Here is a 23,245-nt window from a genome sequence, read left to right as displayed (position 1 = left end):
TCTAATTCCGTTATATCTTTTTTGAGATGCAATGATCAGAACTGTACCATGGAGTGACACATTGTCATCTTTGTTTTCTATTCCTTCCTTGATAATTCCTAACATTCTATCTGCTTTCTTAGCCACCACCGCACATTGAATTGAGGGTTTCAACATATATTTAACGAGGACATCTTGATCCTTTTCCTGGGCAGTAACTCCTAATGTGGAAACCTGTATCACATAGTTATAGTTTACATAGTAACATAGTAGATGATGGCAAATAAAGTCCCGAATGGTTCATGTAGTCTGCCCAACCTGATTCAATTTAAAAACTTGTGTTTTATTGTTTTTTTTTTCTTCTTCTTCTTAGCTATTTCTGGGCAAGACTCCAAAGCTCTGCCCGATACTGCTCTTAGGTTCCAACTCCTGAAGTCTCAGTTTGTGTTCCTCTTTCCCACATGCATCAATTTGTACTTGCTCACATTAAATGGCATTGGCCATTTTGATGCCCAGTCTCCCAATCTTGCAAGGTCCTCTTGCAATTAATGGGTTGTGCTATTTTGTTTACAGAATTAAGGTAGTGGACCTACTGCTTAGAGCTGTTGTAGGGTAGAACAGTGATCTTTCAAAATTACAGTACTTTTAACCTCAATGCCAAAATGTGAATCACCAAAGCACATAGTATCTGCCAATCCTGGCTCAAATTCTTTTCAGTATATTTATTGCACCATTAGTCACTATAATTCAATCACTTTTTGATACCATTTGTATACGGTCACAGATGAAATTCAAATGCTTGCCACTCTTGACTAGATCAATCATAATAATAAATATCAGTGGATCAAGACATGCACAATCCAAAAAGGTGATCAGAGTTTATCCTGCAGTCTGCAAAAGTTTCATTTCATGATTAAACATTAAAATCTCTCTCTTCCTGACAATTTTGAGATCCAGACAGTAGAAGTCTGTCTAGCACCGGTCCTGTTTCCCAAAATACTGGAGTTACCGTTAAAGCCCACTCCAGTTTTGATCATGATTTTGCCATTTTCACAACCCAGACTATAGATGGCTACCTGCATTGGTTTTTCTTCCGAACCTTTGGAGCTGCCATCCAAGCTCACTCCAGCTATGAGGCCATTTAAGGTTTGTTCTAATTTGTAGATTATATCATTTTCCTATGTAGGGATCTTCTCTGTTTATCCCATGCATTCTTGAATTCTATTACCGTTTTTGTCTTCACTATCTCCTGCAGGAGGATATTCCAAACATGTACTTCCTTTCTATGAAAACGTTATTTCCTAATGTTGCTCAAAAATGTACCATTTGCAACATCTACCCATGACCTCTAGTTCTGCCGCTATCCCATCTCTGAAAAAGATTAGTTTGCCTATTAATACCTTTAATTATTTCAACATCTGTATCTTATCCCCCCTTTCCTTTCCTCTCAAATATATAAATTCAAGTCTTCAAGTCTCTTCTCATGTGTCTTTTGGCACAAGATCCATAATATTTCACAATATTCCAAAGGGGACCTCACCAACAACTTATACAGGAATCTTAACATCTCCTCCTCTATTGGAGGATCCTTAGGATATTTTCTCTCTTAATAGTAAACTTGTAAAAACAATAGCCTGGCTCACTGAAAATAAACTTAAGCTTAATCCTGAAAATAAAATCAAAGGCTTTTATACGATGAAAGAACCCAGGACTTTTGCTACTCAGCTATACAAATAGTCAGCAAGTACACTTTGTACAAACTCAAAATCTTAAGTACCACAGTAGAGAATACCTTAAGCTTCCAACTAGAGAATGACAAGGGGCAGATTCCATTGGTAAACTGTGGGAATGGGAAAACTTTTGCCCAGTCTACCAGGGAAACAGGAATAAGGTCTTTTATAGCCCCACAGGAGTAGTATAAAGCCTTGTTCCTATGGTAATCAGAAAATAATATTAAATATTGAACTAAGGCCAGTACTGGTCAGATTTGCATGGTCTGTGTCTGTATATGGCCGTTTGGGGGAGGATGGGCTAGAGAGGGCTTCAATGGCTGGGAGGGTGTAGATGGGCTGGAGTAGGTTTTGATGGAGATTTCGGCAGTTGGAACCCAAGCACAGTACCGGGTAGAGCTTTGGATTCTTGCCCAGAAATAGCTAAGAAGAAAATATTTAAAAAATTGAAATTGAATCAGGTTGGGCAGACTGGAAGGACCATTCGGGTCTTTATCTGCCATCATCTACTATGTTAAAAAAATTGCCTATATTTCATTATATTAACTTCTCAGCAGTAAAAAATACAACACACAAAAGTGGGAACAAAGACACTTTAAATCTTGGCTAGTATCTGCTTACCTCACGAATTTTCTCAACAGCTGATGTAAAAATGTAAGCAATAACAATCCATTCTTGAACTGATGGCAAATTCTCCATTTTCACAAGGACCACAAAGGTATAAAGCATCAAAAATCCTAAGTATGCTAGCTACAAACCAAAAAGAAAGAAAGAAATTATTTAATAACTAATTCCTGGCACTATAAGAACAAACTTTGTACTTTTAGCTTATATGTATGGAATCGATTTGTGCATTAAAACTACCGTGTAAAAGGAACATAAAAGGTGCAACATACTGAAAAATCAAATAAAAAACATTGCTTCATGGCCATCAAATAACTTTAACACAGATTAAATGTAGATATGTCAGCAACAATTACATCAACTTGCTTTAAATACAGTTATACTGCCTTCACCAGATTGGGTTTTCTTTTGTGTTTTTCAATGGCCTCATGAAGGCAATATAACTCTGAGAATTCACAAATGTATTATGCTGCCTAAAGAGAAATTATATCTTACCTGATAATCTTCTTTCCTTTAGGCCAGGGGTGCCCACACTTTTTTGTCAAAATGATCTACCAACAATAAAATTTTTAAAAACACAAAGCACACTGTACGCAGAGAAAATGTTAATTATAATTTATATTTGAGGGTTTTTTTTTTCAGAGGTCAAGGCAGATGACTTTAAAATATGCAATGTCACCTCAGTAACAACTATACAAAAATAGACAAATATACCTCCTCCCCTTTTACTAAACTGAGGTAGTGGGTTTTAGCGCAGGAAGCTGCACTGAATGCCCCATGCTGCTCCTGACACTCATAGGCTTCCTGTGCTAAAAACTACTATTGCGGTTTAGTAAAAGGGGAGGGGGTATATTTGTCTATTTCTGTATAGTTGTTACTGAAGTGACATTGCATAATATAGACAGTAGATACAAATTTTCAAAAGACACATTTTGATCACTAAATTGAAAATAAAATCATTTTTTCCTAACTTTGTTGTCTGGTGATTTCATGAGTCTCTTGTTGCACTTCCTTCTGACTGTGCATCCAATATTTCTTCCCTTCTTTTTGCCTCCTGCATGCTTCCTCTCCTCCAGACCTCATTCTATTCCCCAACCAACATCTCTCTCTGTCCCTCCATGAATACAACTTTTTCTTCCTTTCTCCCTCCCTGCCTGCCTGCCCCCAGACACACTCCATTTCCTTCCCCAACTTTTTCTTCTCTCCCTGCTCCCTTTTCTTTCTGTCTTTCTTTCTCTCTCCCTGCCTCCCTTTCTTTGAATACTAAACATCATTCGGTTTTATAAAACTTCTTTCTTAAAAAAAAACCAAAAAAAAAAACCCCAAACATTTCAAAATATATATTTGGTGTAAAAATGGGTATTTCATTCAAAAATTATCATTAATAATTTACATTTACGATCATATGTATTCATATCAAATAAGGGATTAATATCATCCAAAAGATTAAACATCCTTAAAATCTTCCCTGCTTTACATCCCCTATGACTTCCCACACATCAAAAGCAAACTCATCTGGAAATCCAAAATCTCAAGAGTTTCATCAAATGCCACAGTCAACTCATCTGGATTCTTCTTTTCTCTCCCTGCTTCTACCATGGTTGCAGTTAGTTCAATGTCTCTTATTCCCATATAAGCTTCAATAAGGTCATCCACTTTTTTTAATTGATTTTTCTTCAAGTTCTGAGGGCATTTGGTTCCATAGTGACAGGACCTTTTGATCGCAATCGCAGAGTTTCTCTTCCAGAAGAAATTTTGCCATCTGCTAATTTTCTACCTTTTGATCATGGCTCAATCATTTCACATCAGGGAACCATGGCTGTCTTTTCTGATGCATTGCAGAAGCGCTGGGTCCATGAACCTTCCCCCCACTGACATCCGAGAGGCACCGATTGGCTGGCACGAAACTGCCTCTATGACGTCAAAATTGACGTGGGGGGGGGGAGGCTTGTGGGCCTGGCGCTTCTGGAGTGGCTGTACGTGCCTAGCTTTTACGGTGTCGGTGAAGCACTGTATGCTCTGATCGCCTCTTCCTGCACTAAAATCGGGCCTCACCATCAAGAGCTGCTTTGACACGCAGCTCCTGATTGGTAAGGCCTGACTTTAGTGCAGGAAGAGGCGGTCGGAGCATACAGCGAGTGATTCCTTCACTCGCCGATGCTCCGGATGCTCTCTCCTGCCTCTCCAGCTGTCTTCTTCTGGTCGGTGGTCGAGGTCGTAAAATACCGCGAATGACTAGGACCACGAACCGCCGAAAGTGAATGACCGGGGGAACGCTGTATTATGTAAACTGCTTGGACCAGTAAAATGAATAAGCAGTACAACAAGATTAATAAATCAAAAATCATAAAGCAATAAGTCTCAAGGTCAAAAGCCCCGGAAAGCGGAAGTCAAAATCCCTGCCCCAAAGGCAAAGGGATATAGATAGAAGATTACTGCACAGGTCCTGGACCTGTTGGGCCACTGCGCGAGCGGACTGCTGGGCACGATGGACCTCGGGTCTGACCCAGCAGAGGCATTTCTTATGTTCTTATATGTTCTTATGTTCTTATCCTGTGTCACTTGAACATCAATGTGATAGTGATGAGTGAAGGAACTGCTGCCTCCGTCCCCCACCAGAGGTGTACCCTCTTTCTCAAAATGTAAAACAGAGAACTGAGCAATAAATTCCTCAAGTTCATCTCGATGAAAAAAAAAACAACAGAAGAATCTTCATCTATTGGTAAAGTTTTCCACAGGGTCCAGAATATGAGTGCCATACTCTTCAATGCCAATGAGATCCCCCTCAGATAACATGGAGCCCAAATCCTCCAACTCCTCAACCCAATCCAGTCAAGCTTTCTTATCAACTGGAGGAGCCTGAGCCTGCCCAGCAGGAACACAGCTCATGGAGTTCCTAGCTTTCCAAGCCTTAAAGGAAAAATGCTTGAATACCTGAATATATGTAAACCATTCTGAGCTCCTCTGGGAGAATGGTATAGAAAATTGAATGAATAAGCACTGCCTATACAAACTCTAAAAGGAAACTGCAGTCTCCTTGGATGCCAAAGAAGGGTCTGGCAGCACCTCTTTAAGAAACCGCTTGGCCATGACAGACACGCAGTTCATATCAGAAATGGCTGCTGTTCCCACCAGCACTGCATCAGGAGAGGAAATGGGTGCCAAAACTATGGAGGACACCGTTCTACTGCTATTCTACAGTAAGTTCTCCACACCCACATGGTCACACAATTTTCCCTCCTGAGTCTCCGAAACCGCTGTGGAAGCTGTTCTAGAATCGCCACAGAGCCTGTAGGCTGCTCCAGGCTTATCAATTCTCTTGAAGCCACAGGCTTTACAATGGCATGTTTCTCTGCCGACATGCTGGAAAATAAAAACTCTCCACTCTGGCCAGCCGAGCTGTGGAGCACCATGTCAACCAGGAACTTCCTTTATTCCTTTCTTGATGACATTAGTTGCTCAAAACAAGGGTCCAGTGTTCAGCACTAGAGCCAAGGCACATGGTCCTCTCTATGGGGGAGTCCAAGACGGGGCCAAGACCCAGCCACCCAAGTAATTCATCCCTGGGGTAGACAGAAGGCTCCCATGGACCAATACCCCTTGGCAAACAGGCAGTCAAAGGGAACAACCAGGAAGTTAAGTGACTACTTCTGACACAAAGCAAAAGAAAAAACTGCCTCCAAGAAGGGCCTACCAGACCATGTCACAGGCTGCACAGCTAGACGTCCACCACCTGCTGGAGACTGAGAACATACTGGCTTCTTAGGGAATGTACAGGGAACTTATACTGTTCAAAGTTTTTGGTGTTCAGTCTCCACTTGCTGGTAGGCATACATAACCCTACAGTCAAGTGACTGGACCAGTCTGGATAGGCCAATAAGGAAGGAAAACATTTTATCTAATATTTATATTTCCCAGTGGCACAGATGAGATGAACACCACATAAAGAAAACAAAACCAAGCAAGAGAAGTATTTAGATAATTGACCTTCCAGAAGAGCCAGAGAAAAATTAATCACTATTTATTTACTGAAGAGCTCTCAATGTCCACCATACATAGATATGACAACACAGTGCTATGTAGCCTACATTAGGAATCATGATTTTGTAGGTTAGTGCAAAGCCATGTAATATAGGCTGAGAGCACACATAAACAGTTGTGAAGTTTTATATGTTCAACACACACAGCGCTTTTACACCTTGAATGGTGCAGTTGGCGTAGGAAAGATGGCCGCTACCAGTATGGTTTTGCATTAACTTACAAAATCACGATTCCTGATGCAGGCTTTTAAGTGACTCAACACAGCCCTGTGTTGAGTCATATCTTTGTATGACAGACAGTGAGAGCTCTTAAATAAAATTGCGATTAATTTTCCTCTGGATCTTCTGGAAGGTCAATTATCTAAACCTTACTTCTCTTGCTTGGCACAGATGATGTGAAGCCATTTCTAGATAAGGTTCAATACATGAAATGACCATCTGCATTACTCAAGAATAAACTTGCTTAATTCTATAGCAGGATTTCTATTTTAATTATTGATAGACAATAATAGCCAGGTCAATTCAAACTATTGCCAAATTGTAACAACTTACTGTGTTAAACCAAAATTTCACAATTGGTGCATGGTAGAATGCATAAAATTTCCGTGTGATTGGAAGTCTTCGAGGTTTTGCCTGTGTCTCAATTTCATGCTTCACTTCAGTCTCATCCAAGAACCTTACTTCCTTAAATACTTCCTTTCATGAAGAAAAACAAGAAATTATTCAAAGAAATACCTATCTAAAAAAAAAAAAGTAATATCTGTTCACTAAAACTCAAAAACAATCCCAATGAAAATTTTCACTTCTCATCTTAAAGACACCTAAATTCTCCTATCAGTTTGGAAATTCCAGGACAAAAAGGCTCACAAATCATGAGCTGAACTCTTTTCAGTAGATCTCCACAAATAAAATGTGGTTGGTTTTTGTCCAGAATTAACTTTTCATTGTCTAAGAGTGATTACAGCACAAAACGTATTATGAATGCAAAGACAAACAAAACAGCAATAATATTCAAACTACTACATAAAAATAAAAAAATAAAACCATCAGCAGTAAAATAAACCATCATCTAGTACACCAAATATCATCCTGCAAAAAAAAAAAAAAAAAAAAAAGCCTGCTGAAAAGATATGCTTTTTAACTGTTTCTGGAAAGAAAGTAAAGACAGTATTTCGCACAAATGTAGAGGGAAAGGGCTCCTTTTACTAAGTCGCGTTAGGGCATTGACACGTGGAATAGCGCACGCTAAATTGCCGTATGCGCTAGACGCTATCGCCAGCATTGAGCTGGCATTAGTTCTAGCCGTGTAGCACGGGTTTAGCGTGCGCTAAAAACGCTAATGCTCCTTAGCAAAAGGAGCCCAAAGGATTCCACAAAATCAGGCCAGCAACCATAAAAAGAGCTGCCAGATACTCATTTAATCTGATATGAATTTCAATCGTTGTTGATTACATCTTGTCCTTATGAACAATTCAGAAATTAGTTGAAAACCTTCCTCTTTTCAAAATATCTGACTGAACAGATTCTATTGTACTGTCATTTTGTAATCCGCATCAAACTTATGGGTATGCAGTCTAGAAATACGATGTTTTGCTATGTTGAAAAGAAAGAAGAATCTTTTTCAGAAGAATGTGGAATTTTAATGTGAAAAAATGCAAAGTGATGCATTTAGGCAAAATAAATAAAGATCACAAGTATAGTATGTCCGGTGTAACTCTGGGAAAGACCGAACAGGAAAAGAACCTGAGTGTACTGATAGATAGGACCCTGAAACAGTTGGCGCAATGTGCGGCGGCGGCAAAGAAAGCAAATAGAATGCTAGGCATGATAAAGAAGGGAGTTACGAGTAGATCAGAGAAAGTTATAATACCGCTTTACAGAGCCATGGTCAGACCGCACCTGGAATACCTGGTCCAGCATTGGTCTCCATACCTAAAGAAGGATATAAAACTGCTAGAGAGGGTGCAGACGAGCAACGAAGCTAGTGAAAGGTATGGGGAACCTGGACTACGAGGAACGACTTAAAGAGATTGGGGTTGTTCTCCCTTGAGAAGAGAGACTGCGAGGGGATCTGATCGAGACTTTCAAAATACTGAAAATGGATCAGGGAAAGCAGTTATTTACAAAGTCCAGTGTGACACGGACAAGAGGACATAGACTGAAGCTGAGGGGGGACAGGTCCAGGACAAATATCAGGAAGTTGTGTTTCACGCAACGAGTGGTGGACACCTGGAATGCTCTCCCAGAGGAAGTAATTGCAGAATCCACCGTTCTAGGATTTAAGGGTAAACTAGATGCACATCTCCTAGCTCACATTCCAACTTCGTTTCCCCCCCCAGTGAGAGGTTGTAAATTGAAAAAACACCATGAACATCTTCTCTCGCACCAAGCAGCATCATGGGGTAAAGACCTAGAACAATTGCTTTCGCCCACTACTTATGAGGAATTTAGTAAACGTCTGAAAACATACCTGTTCCTAAAGTATCTAGACAACTGATCCTCTCTTCTCTCTCCCCTCTATAGCGATTAACTTGCTCTATTGATCACTCTCTCCTCAAAAATGGATTTCCTGTCCTATTAACCCTCTTTCTTCCTCCCCTCTTAAAGTCAATCGATTTGTACCTTTGCTTAATCTTTGTAAACCGCATAGAACTTCACGGTATTGCAGTATATAAGATGTTATTATTATTATTATCTCTTTAAGAGTGGCATAGAGTGATACGGGTAAGGGTAAATTAGATGCACATCTCCCTTGAGAAGCATACAGTGATATGGGGATTAAAACTATGCCAGGGTACATCTGGCGGGTCCTCCGCGTGTGTGGATCACCGGACTTGATGGACCCAGGGTCTGATCCGGAGATGGCAATTCTTATGTTCTATTAGAGTATGATGGATTTTTAATGAAGTGTTCCCAAGAGGTGTGCTTATATAAAGTATTCATAGAAAGACACGTTTCTATATTAGAAATTAACTTGAGAAACAAAACTAAAACCTTAGCCGTTTAAAAACGGCAGGTTTGCACTTCAAATACAACTTTCCTGTCTAGTAACTGAAATACAAACGTTAAATGCTATACAAGATTTGATTTATTTTTATAAGGCAGGGGCCAATACAAATTATGCTAAGAACATAATATAAGAATAGCCTTACTGGGTCAGGCCAATGGTCCATCTAGCCCCGTAGCCAATCCAGGTCCCTAATACTTGGCAAAAACTCAAATAGAGCAAAATTCCATGCTACCGAACCAGGGGAAGCAGTTAGGAATCTATTTCTCTGAATAATTTATTACCATTGATATATCATCTGTCATGGTCTGAAAGTTGCTCTCGCTGTCTTCCATTGTCATCTGATGTGCATCTTGAGACTGTGGAATGTGGGACATTTCTGCCTTACTTTTGTATTCCAGCATTAAGATGGCAGGAGGAACCAGGATACTCAAGATCACCTGTATATTAAAATAATATAACTCGATTCATTCATAATACATAGTTCAATGTGAATAATTTCTGAAATAAAGGGAAAAGCCTTTTTTTCTATTGTAAAAACATAAAAGTTGTAATTGCAATAAAACATAGTTATTAACTATAGCAAGTACTATCCAACAGCAGGCAGATATTCTCACATGGGTATCATCATCCACAGAGCCCAGGCATAGAAAGTCAAAAAGTGTACTGTCACTTTAAAAACTTTAACACTGCCCAATACCAAGCATGTGTTGGTGCCTTTCCTGCCCGATGATTGTTACTGAACTAATGATCTCGCGAACTAAGCTAAGAAGCCAACTAGGGAAGGTGGAAGGGTTGTTAGAATATCTGTCTGCTGTCTTCAGATAATAACTGCTACAAGTAAGTTTCTACGCAGGAAGCATATTCTCACATGTGGGACTGCCTAGCTGCCAGGTCATGCCTCTGAGAAGAGCGTTATTGATAATTATCATTAGCCTGGATATCCACAATTTATATGCAAAGAACTTAACACACCAAGACTGTGGGTCAGTAGCAGATATGGTCATGTTGCACACTGTGCACTTCTTGAACCCACTAGCCACCTTTGACATTGATGGGAAAACAACCAATGCTAGGTCAAAGGACTCAATGGAGGGGGAGCTCATGTAACAATAAAGCCGAACACTGTCAATGCTCCCAGGCATGGGAAGGGGCAAAAGACCCCAATAAACATTTAAAAAGAAAGATTATCAAAGATAGAAAAATCAAGTGTGTATTTATAAGATCATATGAATTTTTCCGATACACTTGTTGTAATATGCAAAACTGAATAAAGAAATTAAAAAAAAAAGAAAAATAAGAAAATTAGGAAAATTAAATTGGGAAAATACCCAAAAAGTAAAACTTGAGGCACACACTGAAGAGAACGCTGAAAAGAAACTTCTTAGCTCTGCAGAAAACTAAAAACTGATGGTCCCACAAGCCGCTGTCAGGCAGGAAGGCATCAGCACATGCATGGTATGGGGCTCCATGGATGATGGATGACGTCACTCACATGTGAAAATATGCTGTCTGCTTGTCCTTGAATAATAACGTTTAACAATTAACCAGAAAGTCTCTATTTTGAAAAATTTCTTAGTTGAGTAAATGGTTAATAACATGGAAATATATGTTAAGCATGATTTAGTGGATTACAGCAAACACAAAAGGAGGAAGATCTAGACCAGTTCAGTTCAGGAAATAGGCTCCTCTCTCCTGTAGAAATCTACAGACATGCTTCATTTCTAAGCTCAGATTTCCATTTATACCCCATATTCTCAATATACAGTACTTCCTCAAAATTCACGGGGGTTCCATTCCAGGAACCCCAATGAATCTTGAAAAAACCGTACGCAGCTCCTGATTGGTAAGGCCCGACTTTAGTGCAGGAAGAGGCAGTTGGAGCATACAGCGAGTGATTTCCTTCACTTGCCAGTGCTCCGGTTGCTCTCTCCTGCCTCTCCAACTGTCCTCTTCTGGTCGGCGGTCGGAAAATACCGCGAATGACCGGGGGAACACTGTACTGCTCAAATTGGATTAACAGTAACATAGAAAGATGATGGCAGATAAGGGCTACAGCCCATCAAGTCTGCCCATACCATTGACCCCCTTTTAAGTCTACTGGCCCCCTTAACTCTACTGACCTGCTCTATTAAGTCTATATCCTAGCGACCCAATTCATTGGTATGACCCTCGCAGTGATCCCACATAGGTATTCCATTTATTCTTGAAGTCTGGGATACTGCGGGCCTCGATCACCTGTACTGGAAGCTTGTTCCAATGCTCTATCACTCGTTCCGTGAAGAAGAAGTAGTTAAATTCAGTACAAGATTAATTAAAAAGCAACTGAAAACAAAACAGTAAGCAATAGAAATCACAATTATACTGAATCAAATATAAACCCAATACAGGAAAACAAAAATTATTGGAAAGAATTTTTTATATTCGTTGATCCTAACTGTTCTCAGTGGATTCCAATAAAACACATATGATCATGAAAAACAAAACAAAAGAATCCAAAATAAGTCAGTCATAGCTATATGTTATATGACTTACTCAAGAATTATAAATGAAAGCTCTTGTTTCTTAAAATCTAATCTGTCAGTTTGAGGCAGGGAATTCCGTATTGCTGGTTCTGCAAATGAAAGTGCATGGATTGCATATTTCAACATTATATGCTAGCCTTAAGGATGGCATTTATAAAAGGCCATGACTATATTACATTACATAGTGATTTCTATTCCGCCATAACCTTGCGGTTCAAGGCGGATTGCATAGGAAGTTATCTGGACATTTTCAGAGGAAGTGTAAAGTAGAGAAGGTTGCTTCCGGGTATTGAGATGATTGCTGTGGCGATTTAGTTTGTTTTCAAGTATTTCTTGAATAGCAGAGTTTTTATTTCTTTTCTAAAAGTTTTGTAGTTTGGGGTTGTGATCAGTAAATTGGAGAGTTGGCGGTCTAGTTTTGCCGCCTGTCTGGCTAGTAGGTTATCGTATAGGTTTTTTTTTTCGTTTGACGTCTCCGATTGGAGGGTGTGTGAATAGTGTGTGGGTTCTCCTGTGTAGTAGTTTGGATTAGGCGGTTGTTAATGTAGGCTGGGCTATCTCCATTTATGGTTTTAAATAGTAGACAATAGAATTTCAATAGTATTCTTGCTTGTTTGTTTGTTTTTTTGAACATCATTTTTATTAACGAGACCACAAGAGAAACAAGCATTTTTCTTGTGTGGGATACTCCTGGGGTGGGATGAAACTTATTCAAAACTTTATGAGGCTACCAGGAGAGGCGGGCACTTCGGCAGTTTTTGCTCTTAGCCAGTTTTGTGTTTTATTGGAATATCTTGCACTTTTGTTGCTGATTGTTCTGCCTCTGTACTACTTGCCAGTATTCTTGCTTGTATTGGGAACCAGTGTGAGTCGAGGCATGCTGCGGTGATGGGGTCGTGTTTCCTCAGTGAATAGGTAAGTCTCAGTGCTGTGTTTTGTACTGTTTGTATTTGCTTTATCATGGCTGCGGGGCAGGGGAGATAGAGGATGTTACAGTAGTCTTGATAGCAATCACTTCTCATCACTTTAAAAACAGGCGTGGGAAGGGGGGAGGTGGGATTGGACCACAATCTTTATACATCACCTGCCACTCAATTGGAAGACATTGCAAGGAAAACAAAACTGGAGAAATACAATCACAAGCAATGCCTGAAGAGAAGAAACAGGTAAGCCCAAGTACATAATATTACAATGAAAGCAGTTAAATTAGAGTTAGCACTGTTATTATTGAATATAGTTAATGCCTCATCACAGGAAAGAGTTTCTCAGTTCCCTCCTCCCTCTCCCAGCCGCAGCGGCAGCAAAGAAAGCAAATAGGATGTTGGGCATGATAAAGAAGGGAATCACAAGTAGATCGGCGGACATCATAATGCCGCTTTACAGAGCAATGGTCAGACCACACTTGGAGTACTGTGTTCAACACTGGTCTCCCTACCTAAAGAAGGATATAACCCTACTGGAGAGGGTGCAAAGGCGAGCCACGAAGCTAGTAAAAGGTATCGAGAATTTGAGCTACAAAGAACGCCTCGGAAAACTGGGATTGTTCACCCTCGAGAAGAGAAGACTGCGAGGAGGCATGATAGAGACTTTTAAAATACTAAAAGGATTTGACAAAATAGAGCAAGAAACATCATTATTCACATTGTCAAATGTGACTCGGACAAGAGGTCATGGACTGAAACTGAGGGGCACCAGTCCCAGGACAAATATTAGGAAGTTCTGTTTCGCACAACGAGTGGTGGACGCTTGGAACGCTCTCCCTGAGGAGGTTGTGATGGAGACCAGCATTCTGGGATTCAAGAGCAAGTTGGATGCACACCTTCTTGCAAATCACATTGGGGGATACGAGTAAACAAGGTTTCTCAGCAGGGAACACCTGGCTTGGCCTCCGCGGGTGTGGGTCGCCGGACTGGATGGACCTAGAGTCTGATCCGGCGAAGCCATTTCTTATGTTCTTATATTCTTATGTTCTCCCACAATTCCTAAAGATACTTTTATTAGCTATTTTAAGAAGGATCATTTTAGGCCAGTTAAATTCCATTTGTAGGGAATCTTTTCAAGCAGAAGTCATTTGGTATTTGGTAAATCATTTGGAACTGGTCAATGGGCTAGTTAACTACACAGCGTATGGAGTAGAGATTGTTAGTAGGTCTTGTAGAGGACATGTGCAGAAGACTGGATCAAGGTGAAGAGGTTTGATTGTGGTGTAGAATATTCTGACTGCATTTGATACAGTTGATTTTATTACAGTGGTTGGAAAATCTAGAGGTAGTGCAAACTCCTTTGGGTTTGTGCAGATCCTTTTTGATAGGACAAATACAGCAAGTTAGATGGTGTAGCATGTTATCCTTCTAGGCTGGTGGAGTGTGGGATGCCACAAGGGTCTAGTTTATCCTTGACATTAACATATATTTGCAACCCTCTCACATGCATGTTGATGATATTCAATTCTTTTGTATGTGGTCTAATAATAAAGAGATTATAAATTGAGTTAATCAGCTAGTTATGGAGAAATAAATCGAAGTTTAACTGTTTGGAAACAGCGTTGTTATGGTTATATTAAGCCACTTAATTTATATTGTGTGTCACACTAACAACTTGTATAAATGCGCTGTCTCACAAATATATATCCGTGCATAGGTATTCTAGAGAAAAACAGGGGTCTCAAGTGCTCCCGGCCAGGGCTTGAGGTATACTTCAAAGCCACTGACTGATACTGTGAGCTATCATCGGTCCCGTTTATATTCTCTATACCAATGACTAATGATTTTTACATTTACATTCTCTTCTTACGTTTTTACGTTCTTTTTTATTTTTTTAAAAAGTATTTTACTAAATCAGTTCTTTTGCCAGTCTGTATAATTCAAAATTACTTAGCTTTTTTTCTTCCTCATTGACTCTTTATTCTCCCTCTCATTAACTCTACGAAGAGAATGTAAATATAAAAATCATTAGTCATTGGTATAGAGAATATAACCGGGACCGATGATAGCTCACAGTATCAGTCAGTGGCTTTGAAGTATACCTCAAGCCCTGGCCGGGAGCACTTGAGACCCCTGTTTTTCTCTAGAATACCTATGCACGGATATATATTTGTGAGACAGCGCATTTATACAAGTTGTTAGTATGGTTATATTAAGCCCAGGTTTTTGACTCTTTGCCAGCATGATAGGTTGTCAGATCAGATTATGAAGATCATAGCATTGTGAACAATATTGGATGTTTAACTGTAGCAATCTAACATTTATGGACTATTAGTTTGAAGCAGGTGAAGCTGGACACATTAATACTCATACAAGCATGGATTATTATCTGGTGATCAAGCAAAGACGCTGGCTAGGAGAAAGGAAGGAAGGTCGTATTTCCAAACGGCAAAAAAAAAAATAATCCCAATTCCTGGTATGGCAAGAGCATAAAATGGTTTATTAAAACATATAAATATCAAAGAGCCCTCATATTCTCTGACAGAGATATTAACTATATCTGTCCAAATGGCAGTACCCTTTACTTGCTTGTGAAAGGTACCACTGAATTCAAAATAGCTCTCTGTGATCTGAACTCTGGGAATTCTTAAAGGATGGGTCCTGGTCAACAATGTGTATCTTATACTGTTGATATCACCTTTCTGAGGAATACTGGTATAGAGTACATGGATATCTAAAGTAACTAAATATCATTTATGTTTTCTGAAAGGAATATCTTTCCAAATATTAATCATTTTTAAGGCGTCTTTGACAGAGGATGGAACAAGTGGAACAAAGGAAAGAAGGAAAAAAAGATAAAAGCCTTTGATACTAATTCTAATATAGACCTTATTAGCAACACGGGTATATCAGGAGGACCAATTAAATATCTGTGAATTTTGGGCAAAATGTAGATGATGGGATGTGATCAAAAAGCCTCATTCTTTTGATGTCAATAATGGAGTCCCTTCATTAACAAGAGATACTATTCTATTATTGAGATCAAAAGTCAAGAATCACTCGTGTCACTGAGCTGTCCCATGCCCTCATTGCTGTTTGCCCATTACGACTGTCTCACCACTCTTACCCACATAAGTGGGAGTTCCGCCCAAATGCAGTCCTCCTTGCATTTATACGACATGCCACTTACACACACCATTATAGAATAGCACTTAGGCATGTAAATGCTAATATTCTGTACATTTACATGCATAAGGAGCACAAATGCAGGTATCCAATAGAACAGCCCTTCATAAGTCTTTATGAGCAGCTTTCTGACAAAGCAAACAATTTAACTAAAATACAATTTGTTAATCAGTATGTTGTTAAAGCACAAGTATGTTAACCAGGTTACAAAACAGATCTGTAGCTATATATTTTAACATTTATTTTCGTACACATCCAGGGAAGGGGGAATATTTCTGTCCTAATTTTGACCTTTGAGTATGTACACTTATGGGGGATGGGAGGATATTATTAATCTGAATAGGGTAAGGTTATTGGGAAAATCTAGTTTCTGTGTTTTATTGATTAAGAATTGGGGGGGGGATAAACTGGTTGGTTATGTATATGTGTAAGTTAAATGTGCTTTTATTGACTTCTTATATGTTATAGAGTGTGTCTTGCACTATTGACATTTGGAAAATCAATAAAGAATTTAAAAACAAAACAAAACCCAAACATTCAGCCTCCACTAGAATGGTTTAGGACAGGGGTCTCAAAGTCCCTCCTTGAGGGCCGAAATCCAGTCGGGTTTTCAGGATTTCCCCAATGAATATGCATGAGATCTATGTGCATGCATTGCTTTCAATGCAATACATTTTCAATTGTATTTTTTTTCTTTCTTCCCCCTTTCCTATTGTTTCATGTGGATTGTTTATCCCAGTTTGTTTTTATTTTTAATTTAAAGTAGTTAATTTTAATTACAATGTATTTGTGATTTTAGAAATTTAATTTTATTTCTTTGTAAAACGCTTTGTATTCTGAAAAGCGTTTAATCAAATAATATAATAAACTTGAAACTTGATTGGGGAAATCCTGAAAACCCGACTGGATTCCGGCCCTCGAAGACCGGAGTTGCTCACCCTTGATCTAGAGCAGGGGTCTCCAAAGTCCCTCCGAATCCAGTCGGGTTTTCAGGATTTCCCCAATGAATATGCATGAGATCTATGTGCATGCACTGCTTTCAATGCATATTCATTGGGGAAATCCTGAAAACCCGACTAGATTCCGGCCCTCGAGGACCGGAGTTGCTCACCCTTGATCTAGAGCAGGGGTCTCCAAAGTCCCTCCGAATCCAATCGGGTTTTCAGGATTTCCCCAATGAATATGCATGAGATCTATGTGCATGCATTGCTTTCAATGCAATACATTTTCAATTGTATTTTTTTTCTTTCTTCCCCCTTTCCTATTGTTTCATGTGGATTGTTTATCCCAGTTTGTTTTTATTTTTAATTTAAAGTAGTTAATTTTAATTACAATGTATTTGTGATTTTAGAAATTTAATTTTATTTCTTTGTAAAACGCTTTGTATTCTGAAAAGCGTTTAATCAAATAATATAATAAACTTGAAACTTGATTGGGGAAATCCTGAAAACCCGACTGGATTCCGGCCCTCGAAGACCGGAGTTGCTCACCCTTGATCTAGAGCAGGGGTCTCCAAAGTCCCTCCGAATCCAGTCGGGTTTTCAGGATTTCCCCAATGAATATGCATGAGATCTATGTGCATGCACTGCTTTCAATGCATATTCATTGGGGAAATCCTGAAAACCCGACTAGATTCCGGCCCTCGAGGACCGGAGTTGCTCACCCTTGATCTAGAGCAGGGGTCTCCAAAGTCCCTCCGAATCCAATCGGGTTTTCAGGATTTCCCCAATGAATATGCATGAGATCTATGTGCATGCATTGCTTTCAATGCAATACATTTTCAATTGTATTTTTTTTCTTTCTTCCCCCTTTCCTATTGTTTCATGTGGATTGTTTATCCCAGTTTGTTTTTATTTTTAATTTAAAGTAGTTAATTTTAATTACAATGTATTTGTGATTTTAGAAATTTAATTTTATTTCTTTGTAAAACGCTTTGTATTCTGAAAAGCGTTTAATCAAATAATATAATAAACTTGAAACTTGATTGGGGAAATCCTGAAAACCCGACTGGATTCCGGCCCTCGAAGACCGGAGTTGCTCACCCTTGATCTAGAGCAGGGGTCTCCAAAGTCCCTCCGAATCCAGTCGGGTTTTCAGGATTTCCCCAATGAATATGCATGAGATCTATGTGCATGCACTGCTTTCAATGCATATTCATTGGGGAAATCCTGAAAACCCGACTAGATTCCGGCCCTCGAGGACCGGAGTTGCTCACCCTTGATCTAGAGCAGGGGTCTCCAAAGTCCCTCCGAATCCAATCGGGTTTTCAGGATTTCCCCAATGAATATGCATGAGATCTATGTGCATGCATTGCTTTCAATGCAATACATTTTCAATTGTATTTTTTTCTTTCTTCCCCCTTTCCTATTGTTTCATGTGGATTGTTTATCCCAGTTTGTTTTTATTTTTAATTTAAAGTAGTTAATTTTAATTACAATGTATTTGTGATTTTAGAAATTTAATTTTATTTCTTTGTAAAACGCTTTGTATTCTGAAAAGCGTTTAATCAAATAATATAATAAACTTGAAACTTGATTGGGGAAATCCTGAAAACCCGACTGGATTCCGGCCCTCGAAGACCGGAGTTGCTCACCCTTGATCTAGAGCAGGGGTCTCCAAAGTCCCTCCGAATCCAGTCGGGTTTTCAGGATTTCCCCAATGAATATGCATGAGATCTATGTGCATGCACTGCTTTCAATGCATATTCATTGGGGAAATCCTGAAAACCCGACTAGATTCCGGCCCTCGAGGACCGGAGTTGCTCACCCTTGATCTAGAGCAGGGGTCTCCAAAGTCCCTCCGAATCCAATCGGGTTTTCAGGATTTCCCCAATGAATATGCATGAGATCTATGTGCATGCATTGCTTTCAATGCAATACATTTTCAATTGTATTTTTTTCTTTCTTCCCCCTTTCCTATTGTTTCATGTGGATTGTTTATCCCAGTTTGCTTTTATTTTTAATTTAAAGTAGTTAATTTTAATTACAATGTATTTGTGATTTTAGAAATTTAATTTTATTTCTTTGTAAAACGCTTTGTATTCTGAAAAGCGTTTAATCAAATAATATAATAAACTTGAAACTTGATTGGGGAAATCCTGAAAACCCGACTGGATTCCGGCCCTCGAAGACCGGAGTTGCTCACCCTTGATCTAGAGCAGGGGTCTCCAAAGTCCCTCCAAATCCAGTCGGGTTTTCAGGATTTCCCCAATGAATATGCATGAGATCTATGTGCATGCACTGCTTTCAATGCATATTCATTGGGGAAATCCTGAAAACCCGACTAGATTCCGGCCCTCGAGGACCGGAGTTGCTCACCCTTGATCTAGAGCAGGGGTCTCCAAAGTCCCTCCGAATCCAATCGGGTTTTCAGGATTTCCCCAATGAATATGCATGAGATCTATGTGCATGCACTGCTTTCAATGCATATTCATTGGGGAAATCCTGAAAACCCGACTGGATTCCGGCCCTCGAGGAGGGACTTTGAGATCCCTGGTTTAGGATCTGAACATAACTATACAACTCTTATCTATCATTGCTATGGATTAGGAGAGTTGAAGATTAAATTCATGCACCGAAGAGAACATCCTTACGCTGCAATTTTGTCTTCACTTATGCGTTTATGAAACAGTTCTTTTTAAAAATATAAAAGCCATGATCATACTTTAGTGACTAAGGAAAGACAATTTATTATGAAATTATATTTTAGTGCATTTTCTGTCTAAAGTTATTTTTGTAGTTCCATTTTTAGTAGCTGATTAGTATGACTAATGACTACTTGCCTGTATTTTCCACCTTCTACTGTACATTTCTTTGCCTTACATAAAAAAAAAAGATATTAAAAATGCATCAAAAGAAAAGCGAATCCCTTCAAAGGTAGTCTGAAGCAAACAATTTCTATTGCACATTCTCTATACAACAGCACTATAAATTAAACCAACAAAAATTTAACAGCAACATAAATTTGTATACCTTATACCATGAATTCTTCCTCATATTCAGCCTTCCCATCCACATATCAGATAACAACATTTGTGTACACGTGTGAGCTACAAACAAGCGAAGTCTTGAAGAAACCGCTAATTTAAGGCATGTAGAGTTACTCCAGTTTTTTAGCTCATACGTCAGCAACTTCATCGCCATAGTTTCATCTTGTCTGAAGGATTGTTCTAGAAGCTCAACAGCTAGCTGTCCAAACTCACTGTGACAAGGAAGTGAAAACAAACCCTGAATTAAAAAGTGGAATTCCCCTTCCTCACCACATGCTGCTCTCTCAAGGTAAAAATTAAAGTATCAGTGACTATATGTACAGTATCTTGGAGATCTATCTTTTAGTCATAAAATTGCATAAAGTGATATAGGCTAATGTATTTGTGTTGAGAGCAATTATATTTATCATTTCTATAACACTGAAATGCATATGCAACGGTAGATATTAAACATGTAAAGGATGGTTCCTGCTCAGAAGAGCATGCAATCTAATTAGGACAGACAGACAAATGTAGACCAGGTTATTTCCTTGTCCGAAGGGCCTATAAATTTAAATTTTATACCCAAAGCAACTGGAGGTTAATAGATTTGCCAAAGATCACAAAAGGTTCATCAGTAAGAGAAGGATTTAGGCCCAGATTCACTACAGATAACTCAATCGCTGTTGGCTGAATTTTAAACAGTGTTTGATTCACTATCAAGTTTGCATGCAAATGAGCGATTGAGTCAGTACAAAGCCCCGACAGTAATAACAGGGGAAGCAGCCTACTGTCACTTCTGTCAGGGCTTCTACTGGGTGTGGGGGGCGGTTTCTTGGGCAGATATTTTGCATGTATTACACACACACAATAACAAAATAAAAAAAAGCCCCCCCCCCCTCTTCGACAAAGCACAGTGGTGGTTGTGGCATACCTCCTGCCGTGTGCGGGGGGGGGGGGGAACGACACGTTTGCTACCATATTTTTTAGCATGGTGGGGGGAGTGCGCATCCCTCCTATCAGAGATGTGGTTTTCTGAACGGTCTGCCTGGGCGGGTTTTCCTTTTTTTTTTTTTTTAATGGGGCAGATATTTTGCATGTGTAATACACGCAAAATATCTGTGTCATGGGAAAAAAAAACAGGCAGACCTGTCAAAACACCGGCATACCTGTTGGTAACACAGTTGCTAACAGTTCTACAGCAGTCGGATTTTAGGATCGTAAAACCTGATGCAAAATAGCCAAGCAAATGTTAGTGAATCAATCGCTTGGCTATTTTGTGTGGGGTTTTACAAATTTGCATGGCCGGATCGAAAAACGGGCGATCGAGAGGAAAAACAGGCGGTGGGCCATTTTGTGAATCGGGTTAGTTAGCAGCGATCGTTTAGCGACGATCGCTGACTTTAGTGAATCGGGGCCTTTGTCTCTGACTTCCTTGATTTTCAGCGTATTTCTACGCTTTCACTACTACCATGTTTCCCCGAAAATAAGACAGTGTCTTGTATTAATTTTAGGCCCAAACACACACGTCTTATTTCGGGTGTGTACATGATCATCTCTCCCTTCCTCTCCTTCACCCCAATTCTTCTTCTTTCCTTTCTCTCCCTCACATGTGCAGCATCTTTCCTCCCATCCCTCCCATATTCTCATGCAGCTGGACCCTTGCCCAGCTTCTATCCTACCCTCCCACTCTCTGGGTGAAGAAAAACTTCCATACATTCCGTACGAACGTAAGGAAGTTCTTCTTCACCCAGAGAGTGGTAGAAAACTGGAACGTTCTCCCAGAATCTTTCGTAGGGGAAAACACCCTCCAGGGATTCAAGACAAAGTTGGACAAGTTCCTGCTGAACTGGAAAGTACGCAGGTGAGGCTGGGCTGATTTAGAGCACTGGTCTTTGACCTAGGGGCCGCCGCGTGAGCGGATTGCTGGGCACGATGAATCAGTGGTCTGACCCAGCAGCGGCAATTCTTATGTTCTCCCTCCCATCCCTCGTGCTGCAGGACCCTTGCTCAGCTTCCCTTCCTCCCATCCCTCGAGTGAGCACCACACCTTGTCCACCCATGAATTCACTCTTCTGCATTACTGATGACATCATCAGTAACGCAGAACAGCTTTACTGCCCCTCTTTGGAGTTCGACCTCCCTCCAACGCTTCCGAAAACATTTGAAAACTTGGCTTTTCTCTAAAACGTAACTACTCCCTCCCTCTCCATTATACTAAGTCCCCTCTTTCTTTCTTTTTTTACTAAGCCCTTCTTCTTTCCATTGGAGTTCCTTTCTATATTAATTCCTGGAAACCGTGTCGAGCTCCACTTCTGTGGAGATGATGCGGTATACAAACTTAGTTTAGTTTAGTTTAGACAATCCAGTGTCATGGCTTTATTGCAACAAATATTATACAGTCTAGCTTTCTGAAACTGAACTAGGCTCAAAGTTCATGGGTCCCTTGTTTGACAGCTATAAAACTTATTCAGTGCTCTGAAGAACTTTAGTCAAGAGAAAATTAAGTAATTATGAACATTAAAGGCTAAAATCCTATGTAGGTCAACTGCCATAGAAAGAAACAAAGGAAGAAAGCAAAAGAAATGAGAAGACAGTATACTTGTTTCCTCCTCTTTCCTGTGAAATAAAGACATAACTCGCAAGTAAAAAAAAAAAAACTCACTTAGAATGCTCCTTCAGTTCTTCTGATGTGTCATCGATAACATCACTTTGTTTTGCTTCACAAGCCATGGAACGATTTATCTTGCAAGCAAACAAAGCTTTGGCCATGGACTCTTCTCCGTGCTGCCAAAAGAAAAGAGCCATATTTTGCCTCTTCATTAACACAGCCCAAGCCAAGAGCTCATTATAAGGGTATGGAAAACGTTTAGTTTCTGGGTCGTCAATGTCTACAATTTCATCTTTAGTTCTTCTTCTTTTTCCTTCCTCTGCAACAGTATCCATCTGTTTAAGAAAATAAAAACTTTTCAGAAAATATTTAGCCTCTTCTATTAGAATTTAATACAACATTAAGAACATAAGCCTTGCCATATTGTAATATTGTAATAGACCAAAGGTCCATTAAGGCCAGTATCCTCTTTCCAACAGTGGCCAATCCAGGTCATAAGTACCTGGTAAGATCTCAAAAGATTGAAACCAATTTTAGGCTGCTTATCCTAGAAAAAAGTAAGAGATGTTTTAACCACTTTGAAGAGAAAATTACTTAAACAATTTTAAAGTCATAGAAACACGACGGCAGATAAAGGCCAAATGGCCCATCTA

The 23,245-nt window shown here is 39.5% G+C and overlaps 1 protein-coding gene across 1 annotated transcript in view; it reads right to left on the bottom strand.

Annotated features, from left to right (window-relative positions):
* TRPM7 (transient receptor potential cation channel subfamily M member 7) overlaps positions 1 to 23,245 on the bottom strand; it is a 190,791-nt gene that overhangs the window by 77,188 nt on the left and 90,358 nt on the right. Inside the window, exons 16-20 of the mRNA XM_033919897.1 lie at positions 22,647 to 22,927; positions 19,986 to 20,214; positions 9,665 to 9,820; positions 6,926 to 7,069; positions 2,331 to 2,459 (exon numbers count right to left, since the gene is read on the bottom strand). Coding sequence (XP_033775788.1) covers positions 2,331 to 2,459; positions 6,926 to 7,069; positions 9,665 to 9,820; positions 19,986 to 20,214; positions 22,647 to 22,927 — 939 coding nt within the window. The remainder of the gene's footprint in view (positions 1 to 2,330; positions 2,460 to 6,925; positions 7,070 to 9,664; positions 9,821 to 19,985; positions 20,215 to 22,646; positions 22,928 to 23,245) is intronic.

Source organism: Geotrypetes seraphini, chromosome 14 (assembly GCF_902459505.1).
Source record: "Geotrypetes seraphini chromosome 14, aGeoSer1.1, whole genome shotgun sequence".
Taxonomy (NCBI): domain Eukaryota; kingdom Metazoa; phylum Chordata; class Amphibia; order Gymnophiona; family Dermophiidae; genus Geotrypetes; species Geotrypetes seraphini.
Note: the sequence above shows the minus strand (reverse complement) of the source record. Positions and strands in the feature narration are given on the sequence as shown.